We start from the raw sequence: 12500 nt of genomic DNA on the forward strand, positions 1-12500 counted from the left end.
GTGGAGCGTTGTCCAGGGTGTTTTAGGGTGACGTGTGGAGCGTTGTCCAGGGTGTTTTAGGGCGACGTGTGGAGCGTTGTCCAGGGTGTTTTAGGGTGACGTGTGGAGCGTTGTCCAGGGTGTTTTAGGGTGACGTGTGGATCATTGTCCAGGGTGTTTTAGGGTGACGTGTGGAGCGTTGTCCAGTGTGTTTTAGGGTGACGTGTGGAGCGTTGTCCAGGGTGTTTTAGGGTGACGTGTGGAGCGTTGTCCAGTGTGTTTTAGGGTGACGTGTGGAGCGTTGTCCAGGGTGTTTTAGGGTGACGTGTGGAGCGTTGTCCAGGGTGTTTTAGGGTGACGTGTGGAGCGTTGTCCAGGGTGTTTTAGGGTGACGTGTGGAGCGTTGTCCAGGGTGTTTTAGGGCGACATGTGGAGCGTTGTCCAGGGTGTTTTAGGGTGACGTGTGGAGCGTTGTCCAGGGTGTTTTAGGGCGACATGTGGAGCGTTGTCCAGGGTGTTTTAGGGTGACGTGTGGAGCGTTGTCCAGGGTGTTTTAGGGTGACGTGTGGAGCGTTGTCCAGGGTGTTTTAGGGTGACGTGTTGAGCGTTGTCCAGGGTATTTTAGGGCGACATGTGGAGCGTTGTCCAGGGTGTTTTAGAGTGACGTGTGGAGCGTTGTCCAGGGTGTTTTAGGGTGACGTGTGGATCGTTGTCCAGGGTGTTTTAGGGGGAAATGTGGAGCGTTGTCCAGGGTGTTTTAGGGCGACGTGTGGACGTGTGGTCACTCACCCTGTTGCAGGATGAAGCTGACCATCTGGACATGGCCGTGTTGGGCAGCGAGGTGCAGAGCAGAACATCCTCCAGAGTCTCTGACCAACACACTGACGCCACGACACACACACTCTGACAGCTGGAACACACACACACACACATGCACACGCACACACAAACACATTAATGACGGTAACGCACGACCCTTTCTGGTGAAATATCGCTTAATTAAACTGCCCATAACTATGGAACCAATTATCGTGGCGTCACAGTGTGTGCGTGCGGTGTGCGTGTGTGCGTGTGTGTATGCGTGTGGCGTGTGTGTGCGTCACTTACTGTAGACATGTCCCCGCAACGGGCCGCCGTCAGCAACACTGTGAATCACACACACACACACACACACACACACACACACACACACACACACACACACAACATAAGGCCACGCCCATGGGCACGCTGGCGAGGTGGAAAAACCCCGTCTTTTGTTCTGGCGTTTCCTACTGCGGTCCAAAGGGAATCCCTGCTATGTGTGTGTGTGTGTGTGTGTGCGTGCAAGTGCATGTGTGCGTGTGTGCATATATTTTACCTTGTTCTTCAGAAGTCAAGGGAGAACTGTGGAGTAAAACGAGAAGAGATTTAGACACACCTGGTTGATTGAATACCAGACAACTCACCCCTTTACCAACTCACCCCTTTACCAACTCGCCCCTTTACCAACTCACCCCTTTACCAACTCACCCCTTTACCAACTCACCCCTTTACCAACTCACCCCTTTACCAACTCGCCCCTTTACCAACTCGCCCCTTTACCAACTCGCCCCTTTACCAACTCACCCCTTTACCAACTCACCCCATTTGTGCGTGTGTGTGTGTGGTGCGTGCGTGCGTGTACGTGCGCTACCTAGTGCACGGTTCCACCACCAGGTCAGGCATCACGTGACAGGCGGTCATGTGACCAGAGGCCAGGCTCCCCATTGGTCCGTCGAGGTCCAGGATGAACACCTCCTCCTGACAGATCTCTGTGACCAAGTGAAGATGTTCCTACACTCACACACACACACACACACACACACACACACAAGTACAGATATTGATCAGGTATCAGTAGATAACGATCAGGTATCATTAGATATTGATCAGGGATCAGGTTAGCCCTGGTCCAGTGATTAAAGCGAGTCTCTCTCTGACGCTCTGTGGGAGTCCCTTCCACAGCCCTCTAGTGATTTTCTCACTCCCGTGCGAGTTAAGGTAAGTCTATTCTCAAAGCTGGGAAGTGTCTCAGGTCCCCAGCTTCTCTCTAAAATGCAATTTGTGCCATTTTAAAACAGCAATGAGTCTTTTTTTTCTACTACAGCTTTCCGGGTTGTGCCTGCGCCGATCTGGTTGGATTCATTTTATTTAATGACTAAAATAGTGAGAAGCTGGGGACCTGAGATGCTTCCCAGCTTCGAGAATAGACTTTTACCAAGGTCTAGCAGGGTTTGTGTCGGTGAGTAGTTACGTTGTATAGTTTATTTGCTGGGAATTGTAAACACTCGCACGAGAGTGAGAAAATCGCTAGAGGGCTGCGGAAGGGACTTCCACAGGGCGTCAGAGAGAGACTCGCTGTAAGCACTGGACCAGGACCACTGGACCAGGGCTAGTATCGGGTTATTTCCTACCTGGGCTTTGTCGATGCGGTAGAATCGGTCTGCTGAGGTTGCTGTCAATCAAACGCACACGCACGACATGATTGGTTAACAACAGACACCTGACTATATGACAAGATATGATTGGTTATACAGTACAGAATTCATTCCATATGTTGATCTGACCAAGCTCGGAGCTTGTAGATCTGCTATTTTTTTGGAAAAACCCTGAAAATGTGTCGCAAAGCTTTGAACGTAATATTCTTTCAGAGTGAACATTTCTAACTCATATCTTTGCTTCTGCAGGTGTGGGGGGTGGGAAGGGGGGTCCCTCCCTGGAACAACATATTTTCAGATGGGGGTCGGCGGCCAAATACAGATAATTCTGGGGGTCCTTGATGTGAAAAAGGTTGAGCACGACTGACAGTCTGACAGAAACATGAGGTTTGATGACAGTCTGACAGAAACATGAGGTTTGATGACATTCTGACAGAAACATGAGGTTTGATGACAGTCTGACAGAAACATGAGGTTTGATGACAGTCTGACAGAAACATAAGGTTTGATGACAGTCTGACAGAAACATGACGTTTGATGACAGTCTGACAGAAACATGAGGTTTGATGACATTCTGACAGAAACATGAGGTTTGATGACAGTCTGACAGAAACATGAGGTTTGATGACAGTCTGACAGAAACATGAGGTTTGATGACATTCTGACAGAAACATGAGGTTTGATGACAGTCTGACAGAAACATGAGGTTTGATGACAGTCTGACAGAAACATGAGGTTTGATGACAGTCTGACAGAAACATGAGGTTTGATGACAGTCTGACAGAAACATGAGGTTTGATGACAGTCTGACAGAAACATGAGGTTTGATGACATTCTGACAGAAACATGAGGTTTGATGACAGTCTGACAGAAACATGAGGTTTGATGACATTCTGACAGAAACATGAGGTTTGATGACAGTCTGACAGAAACATGAGGTTAGATGACAGTCTGACAGAAACATGAGGTTTGATGACATTCTGACAGAAACATGAGGTTTGATGACAGTCTGACAGAAACATGAGGTTTGATGACAGTCTGACAGAAACATGAGGTTTGATGACATTCTGACAGAAACATGAGGTTTGATGACAGTCTGACAGAAACATGAGGTTTGATGACAGTCTGACAGAAACATGAGGTTTGATGACAGTCTGACAGAAACATGAGGTTTGATGACAGTCTGACAGAAACATGAGGTTTGATGACATTCTGACAGAAACATGAGGTTTGATGACAGTCTGACAGAAACATGAGGTTTGATGACAGTCTGACAGAAACATGAGGTTTGATGACAGTCTGACAGAAACATGAGGTTTGATGACAGTCTGACAGAAACATGAGGTTTGATGACATTCTGACAGAAACATGAGGTTTGATGACAGTCTGACAGAAACATGAGGTTTGATGACAGTCTGACAGAAACATGAGGTTTGATGACAGTCTGACAGAAACATGAGGTTTGATGACAGTCTGACAGAAACATGAGGTTTGATGACAGTCTGACAGAAACATGAGGTTTGATGACATTCTGACAGAAACATGAGGTTTGATGACAGTCTGACAGAAACATGAGGTTTGATGACATTCTGACAGAAACATGAGGTTTGATGACATTCTGACAGAAACATGAGGTTTGATGACATTCTGACAGAAACATGAGGTTTGATGACAGTCTGACAGAAACATGAGGTTTGATGACATTCTGACAGAAACATGAGGTTTGATGACATTCTGACAGAAACATGAGGTTTGATGACATTCTGACAGAAACATGAGGTTTGATGACAGTCTGACAGAAACATGAGGTTTGATGACAGTCTGACAGAAACATGAGGTTTGATGACATTCTGACAGAAACATGAGGTTTGATGACAGTCTGACAGAAACATGAGGTTTGATGACAGTCTGACAGAAACATGAGGTTTGATGACATTCTGACAGAAACATGAGGTTTGATGACAGTCTGACAGAAACATGAGGTTTGATGACATTCTGACAGAAACATGAGGTTTGATGACAGTCTGACAGAAACATGAGGTTTGATGACAGTCTGACAGAAACATGAGGTTTGATGACAGTCTGACAGAAACATGAGGTTTGATGACATTCTGACAGAAACATGAGGTTTGATGACAGTCTGACAGAAACATGAGGTTTGATGACATTCTGACAGAAACATGAGGTTTGATGACATTCTGACAGAAACATGAGGTTAAATAATAGATTAAATATTGAGTGACTCACAGTCCAGAAACGTCCAATGAGGAGACAGTCTGCTGGCATGACCTCTGACCTCATCCTGCACGCACACGCGCGCACACACACACACACACACACGCACACACACACACACACACAGAGAGATTAACGTCACATTGAAAGCTGAACAGTTGTAATTATAGGCATCCATCCTAAATGGATTAAAATCGGTTCAAACTGGTGAACATTTAAATCACATTTAAATCACATTTAAATCACAATTGTGATGCAAACAGCAGGGTGTGTAAAGAAGGAGAATTAAAAAACAAGAAATGACCCGAGTGTCATTAACTGTCAGGTGAAATGAAACGAAAAACGGAAAAGAAATTGTCCTTTTTTTGTCTGGAAAAATGTTATATATAAATATTATGAACAGAGGGGTACCTGGTAATGCACTCTGGTCCCAGCAGAGGGCGCTTGGTGCAGATCCTGCACAGCAAGAGGAAGTGCAGCTTTCAGCAACAACTTCACGCTCACAACTAGCACACACACATTTTAACCCTTTCAAGGCCTGCGAGACTCTGAACCATAATGTGTTTATTTGATTTGGTTTTAGTCGTAGTCTCGTAAACATATTTTAGTTAATATATCTAAAATGTTTTTAGTCGACAAAATATATGATTTTAATCTGTGTACATTGGTGACTATAACTATAATCTACGGTATCTACCTGATCTTGAGGGCTACAAAATCGAAAGTCCATCTACTCGACTCCATCTTAACATGTTTTTAGGATTGATTTTAAAATTATTTTACTTGTGTATAAAAGCTCTCAATGGTCTCGCACCTTCCTACCTACATGACTGCCTGCCTAAATATGTCCCAAACCGCCCCCTAAGGTCTTCCACTGCTGGCCTGCTCGCTTTGCCTAAAAAATGGCAATTAATATGGGGAAGCAGCTTTTTGCTTCTACGGGCCGTCGGCAAGGAAAAGCTCCCACTGTACCTTCGTCAGGCAGCCTCCGATACTTTTTTAAAGCACAGCTCAAGACCCACTTCTACAACATTGCTTTTATTTGATCTTTTATTTTTGTTATTCATGTCCTCACTGTATTGCATTACTGCTTGTTTTTTAATGTTTATGCCTTGCTTTTATTTTATTCTCTATGTAAAGCACTTTGAGCTGCATTTCATGTCATGAAAGGTGCTATACAAATAAAGTTTTATTATTATTATTATTATTATTATTATCATTATCAACTAGTCAACTAGTACCAACAAGGTCGACTAGTGGATTTACTAGTCGACTATAGTTGCTTAATGCCCTAGTGTGCACACACACACGTGTGTGCATGCACACACACACGTGTGTGCATGTGCATGTGCATGTGTGTGTGTGCGACTGCGCGTACCTCCTGCAGTCTGTCGATGTAGAGTCTGCACGTCTCCAAATCACAGTCACCTCTCACCACCACGATGCCCACTGGGATGGCTGTGTGCACGCACACACACACACACACACACACACACACACACACACACACACACACAAGACAAGACAAGACAATCAAGATCAATTCATAAAGGTGTAAACAGAGCTGTGTTACATTAACACTTTGAGTGATACTATCTTGTGAAACTATAAAAAGATTTTCTGTCAGAGATAGATATACATCCATATAGGAGACGTTAGCACCCTCTAAGACCCGCATTAATTTCTACTTGCAAAAAATAGATTTCAACCTTACTACTACTTTGTACTACTAGGACTAAGACTAAAAAATCACACCTGTGTGAACCGAGTGGTGCAATTCCCCTCTCTCTCTCTCTCTCGCCCTCTCTCTCTCTCTCTCTCTCTCTCAGCACTACCCCTCTCTCTGTTTCTGGCACCCCCTACTGGTATTAATAAATGCACGCACGCAGCATTACCCCGTGTTCCAATTTCACGCATAAGAATTCCAAAAAGGTAGCACATCCAAAAATTAAACAAGCGGGGGACAAGGTACTCACATTTCCATTTCTTTATTGGCAAATGAAAAATGTCTGGACCAAAAAGTTACGCTGACGCGTTTCGGCTATATCATCACATGCTCTGATGAAGGCTGCATAGCCGAAACGCGTCAGCGTAACTTTTTGGTCCAGACATTTTTAATTTGTGCGAATTTCAGCCTCTGTGGGGGGTATTTATATCCAAATATCATGACCAATGGCATTGAAATGGCATTGCAATGAACATCACTGATGACGTTTAGGTGAAAAAAGAACAGAAAAAAAAAAAAAAGTAATTAATTAAAATAATATTGTTGCTAAAAAGCAACGCTGGGTCTTAGAGGGTTAAAGGGCCTTCAAAGCAAGGAACGCAGGCATTGTTGCCTGGATAAACGACAGGTCTCCTCCAGGTCTGCTCCAGAGGGCCTGGATCAACACAGGTCTGCTCTAGAGGGCCTGGATCAACACAGGTCTCCTCCAGGTCTGCTCCAGAGGGCCTGGATCAACACAGGTCTCCTCCAGGTCTGCTCCAGAGGGCCTGGATCAACACAGGTCTCCTCCAGGTCTGCTCCAGAGGGCCTGGATCAACACAGGTCTCCTCCAGGTCTGCTCCAGAGGGCCTGGATCAACACAGGTCTCCTCCAGGTCTGCAAGGACCTTAGGACTGTTGAAAGTTGACAGCAGTATTTGGAGGTCTCTCTCTCTCTCTCTCTCTCTCTCTCTCTCTCTCATACTCACAGTAGTCTCTCAGCCGTTCCTTGTCACAAAGCAGTGAGTCGTATTCCTGAAGACTGATCCTGTTCACTCTGAGACGCATCCTGTCTGGAGCCGCATGGGAGCTGACACGCACACACACACACACACACACACACACACGAACGCACGCACGCGCACACACGCAGTTTGAACACATTAGGAAGATTCAGCATCCTGAATGAGTTAGACTTGACATGACACAGACAGGGGAGGAGTTAGACTTAACACAGACAGGGGGAGGAGTTAGACTTAACACAGACAGGGGGAGGAGTTAGACTTAACACAGACAGGGGGAGGAGTTAGACTTAACACAGACAGGGGGAGGAGTTAGACTTGACATGACACAGACAGGGGGAGGAGTTAGACTTAACACAGACAGGGGGAGGAGTTAGACTTAACACAGACAGGGGGAGGAGTTAGACTTAACACAGACAGGGGGAGGAGTTAGACTTGACATGACACAGACAGGGGGAGGAGTTAGACTTAACACAGACAGGGGGAGGAGTTAGACTTAAAGGACAACTTTAGTTTTTTTCAACCAAGGTTCATGTTTTAAGTTGTTATTAGAGAAACTAAAAGGTGAGTGTTAATTTTCTTTCATTTGCTTTCTTTCTTTTGTTTTGGTGATTTTAGCAGTTTTTGACAGGGGGGCGGGGGCATTCGAGCGTAGGGCTAAATATGTATTTTTTTTACAAAATATTATGGCGATTTATTTTTTAAATATTTACTATAGTCCTAATAAACCCCAAGAAATTACATCTGACCACAAAAGATCACAGGGTCTATTGAATGTGACAAACTGACATATTGAGCCTATACACACAGTATAAGCCTTCCCCCAGTAGGCTACCTTCACATTCAGTAGATCCTGTGATCTTCTGTGGCCAGATGTAATTTCCTGGCGTTTATTAGGACTATAGTAAATAATACAAAGATAAATCACCATAAGATTTTGTAAAAAAAATACATATTTAGCCCCATGCTCGAATGCCCCCGCCCCCCTGTCAAAAACAGCTAAAATCCCTAAAACGAAAGAAAGCAGCAAATGAAAAGAAATTAACACTCATCTTTTACTTTCTCTAATAACAACCTAAAACATGAACCTTGGTTGAAAAAAACTAAAGTTGTCCTTTAACACAGACAGGGGGAGGAGTTAGACGTGACATGACACAGACAGGGGGAGGAGTTAGACGTGACACAGACAGGGGGAGGAGTTAGACGTGACACAGACAGGGGGAGGAGTTAGGCGTGACATGACACAGACAGGGGGAGGAGTTAGACGTGACATGACACAGACAGGGGGAGGAGTTAGACATGACACAGACAGGGGGAGGAGTTAGACTTGACACAGACAGGGGGAGGAGTTAGACTTAACACAGACAGGGGGAGGAGTTAGACTTGACACAGACAGGGGGAGGAGTTAGACTTAAAGGACAACTTTAGTTTTTTTCAACCAAGGTTCATGTTTTAAGTTGTTATTAGAGAAACTAAAAGGTGAGTGTTAATTTTCTTTCATTTGCTGCTTTCTTTTGTTTTGGGGATTTTAGCAGTTTTTGACAGGGGGGCGGGGGCATTCGAGCGTAGGGCTAAATATGTATTTTTTTACAAAATATTATGGCGATTTATTTTTTAAATATTTACTATAGTCCTAATAAACCCCAAGAAATTACATCTGACCACAAAAGATCACAGGGTCTATTGAATGTGACAAACTGACATATTGAGCCTATACACACAGTATAAGCCTTCCCCCAGTAGGCTACCTTCACATTCAGTAGATCCTGTGATCTTCTGTGGCCAGATGTAATTTCCTGGCGTTTATTAGGACTATAGTAAATAATACAAAGATAAATCACCATAAGATTTTGTAAAAAAAATACATATTTAGCCCCATGCTCGAATGCCCCCGCCCCCCTGTCAAAAACAGCTAAAATCCCTAAAACGAAAGAAAGCAGCAAATGAAAAGAAATTAACACTCATCTTTTACTTTCTCTAATAACAACCTAAAACATGAACCTTGGTTGAAAAAAACTAAAGTTGTCCTTTAACACAGACAGGGGGAGGAGTTAGACGTGACATGACACAGACAGGGGAGGAGTTAGACGTGACACAGACAGGGGGAGGAGTTAGACGTGACACAGACAGGGGGAGGAGTTAGGCGTGACATGACACAGACAGGGGGAGGAGTTAAACGTGACATGACACAGACAGGGGGAGGAGTTAGACGTGACATGACACAGACAGGGGGAGGAGTTAGACGTGACATGACACAGACAGGGGAGGAGTTAGACGTGACACAGACAGGGGGAGGAGTTAGACGTGACACAGACAGGGGGAGGAGTTAGGCGTGACATGACACAGACAGGGGGAGGAGTTAAACGTGACATGACACAGACAGGGGGAGGAGTTAGACGTGACATGACACAGACAGGGGGAGGAGTTAGACGTGACATGACACAGACAGGGGGAGGAGTTAGACGTGACATGACACAGACAGGGGGAGGAGTTAGACATGACACAGACAGGGGGAGGAGTTAGACATGACACAGACAGGGGGAGGAGTTAGACTTGACACAGACAGGGGGAGGAGTTAGACTTAACACAGACAGGGGGAGGAGTTAGACTTGACACAGACAGGGGGAGGAGTTAGACTTGACATGCAGACAGCAGGAGGAGTTAGACTTGACCAGAGCCTTAGATAGAGACAGAGTTACGCAAACTGCGTTCACTTAAAGGGGCTTCAGTCCAATGGAGGCTCTCCTACATAGACTTCTATTGGTCACTTCATGGGGCTTCAACAGGCCCGTCAACAGGTCAACAGGCCCGTCTAGAGTTTAAATGGACAGGTATCACTCAACAGGCCCGTCTAGAGTTTAAATGGACAGGTATCACTCAACAGGCCCGTCTAGAGTTTAAATGGACAGGTATCACTCAACAGGCCCGTCTAGAGTTTAATTGGACAGGTATCAGTCAACAGGCCCGTCTAGAGTTTAAATGGACAGGTATCAGTCAACAGGCCCGTCTAGAGTTTAAATGGACAGGTATCAGTCAACAGGCCTGTCTAGAGTTTAAATGGACAGGTATCAGTCAACAGGCCCGTCTAGAGTTTAAATGGACAGGTATCAGTCAACAGGCCTGTCTAGAGTTTAAATGGACAGGTATCAGTCAACAGGCCCGTCTAGAGTTTAAATGGACAGGTATCAGTCAACAGGCCCGTCTAGAGTTTAAATGGACAGGTATCAGTCAACAGGCCCGTCTAGAGTTTAAATGGACAGGTATCACTCAACAGGCCCGTCTAGAGTTTAAATGGACAGGTATCACTCAACAGGCCCGTCTAGAGTTTAAATGGACAGGTATCAGTCAACAGGCCCGTCTAGAGTTTAAATGGACAGGTATCAGTCAACAGGCCCGTCTAGAGTTTAAATGGACAGGTATCAGTCAACAGGCCCGTCTAGAGTTTAAATGGACAGGTATCAGTCAACAGGCCCGTCTAGAGTTTAAATGGACAGGTATCAGTCAACAGGCCCGTCCAGAGTTTAAATGGACAGGTATCAGTCAACAGGCCCGTCTAGAGTTTAAATGGACAGGTATCAGTCAACAGGCCCGTCTAGAGTTTAAATGGACAGGTATCAGTCAACAGGCCCGTCTAGAGTTTAAATGGACAGGTATCAGTCAACAGGCCCGTCTAGAGTTTAAATGGACAGGTACAGTATCAGTCAACAGGCCCGTCTAGAGTTTAAATGGACAGGTATCAGTCAACAGGCACGTCCAGAGTTTAAATGGACAGGTATCAGTCAACAGGCCCGTCTAGAGTTTAAATGGACAGGTATCATTCAACAGGCCCGTCTAGAGTTTAAATGGACAGGTATCAGTCAACAGGCCCGTCTAGAGTTTAAATGGACAGGTATCAGTCAACAGGACCGTCCATAATTTAAATGGACAGGTATCAGTCAACAGGCCCGTCTAGCGTTTGAATGGACAGGTATCAGTCAACAGGCCCGTCTAGAGTTTAAATGGACAGGTATCAGTCAAAAGGGAGACATCGAAGAGGAAGGATGGATGGGGAAGGATCAACATATGGAATGTCAGAACAGGTCAGCTTCATATATGGAGATATAAGGGTTTGAGGTGAGATGAAGAGTTGCTGGCCAATATCGATGAGATCGGGGATCTCCATATATGGGCTTAATATTGATGACATCACGTGATGTCATGAGGCATGACCATATAAGGGGCCGGCGTGACCAACCAAACCAACAACTGACGGGAAATGCACGAGTCCATAGTAGATGCAACGTGCGGTCGCAATAAAAAAATCACACCCATATGAAGTGAAGGGCGCTCTTATCATCGTACACTCACGGCAAACTGTGTTCTTCTGGATCGGACTATACTAGTGAAGAAACACGGGGAAGGTTGCCGTATGTTGGGCCGTGTTCACACACGCGCGGACACACGCACACACGACACACACACGGACACGCAGACAGACACACACACACACAAACACACACACACACGCAGACATGTACTTACAAGGAGTCTGGGGGAGCAGAGAGGCGGCGCAGATCAGCTGCACACACCTTCTGAATACTACACGTGCACACACACACACACACGAACGCGCACACACACGCACACGAACGCACGCACGCACACACACGCGCGAATGCAGCACAGTGTGGGAAACAGAGAAGCTCAGAGGTTAGTGAACATAGCAGTACAGATTACAGTACAGATTACAGTAAACAGATTACAGTACACTGAACAAAGACAGAAATAACTGCAGCAAATTACAGTGCATCTCTCTCGCAGACGCACGCACACAGTGTTGCACACACACACACACACACACACACGGTGGGGCAGATTGAGTCATCGTTAGATAACGCTGAGGTTAAGGCAGCCACGGAGGAAACTAAGTAAAGATCTGGATTTCAGAATGCTATAAATCATGTTTTATTAATATCATATTGTTTATGTCCCTTAAATGTATTTGCTGCAAATAAATTTGTAAATTGTAAATTGTATAGAGACATCTTAGAATGGCTTCAGACACTGTAATGGTTATTTTAGATTGCCAATTATGAAATTATGAAGACAGTATATCCATCTG

General features: G+C 45.1%; 1 protein-coding gene across 1 annotated transcript in view; it reads right to left on the reverse strand.

Moving 5' to 3' along the window:
* The window catches only part of dgki (diacylglycerol kinase, iota), a gene marked incomplete at both ends in the record, with an annotated part of 62091 nt that overhangs the window by 3304 nt on the left and 46287 nt on the right, over window positions 1-12500 (reverse strand). Inside the window, 10 exons of the mRNA XM_083794609.1 lie at window positions 769-889; window positions 1087-1124; window positions 1340-1365; window positions 1655-1794; window positions 2415-2455; window positions 4686-4740; window positions 5085-5129; window positions 6052-6131; window positions 7367-7467; window positions 11921-11977. Of these exons, the coding sequence (XP_083650735.1) occupies window positions 769-889; window positions 1087-1124; window positions 1340-1365; window positions 1655-1794; window positions 2415-2455; window positions 4686-4740; window positions 5085-5129; window positions 6052-6131; window positions 7367-7467; window positions 11921-11977 (704 nt within the window). The remainder of the gene's footprint in view (window positions 1-768; window positions 890-1086; window positions 1125-1339; window positions 1366-1654; window positions 1795-2414; window positions 2456-4685; window positions 4741-5084; window positions 5130-6051; window positions 6132-7366; window positions 7468-11920; window positions 11978-12500) is intronic.

Source organism: Protomyctophum parallelum (assembly GCF_964188405.1).
Source record: "Protomyctophum parallelum genome assembly, chromosome: 22".
NCBI lineage: Eukaryota > Metazoa > Chordata > Actinopteri > Myctophiformes > Myctophidae > Protomyctophum > Protomyctophum parallelum.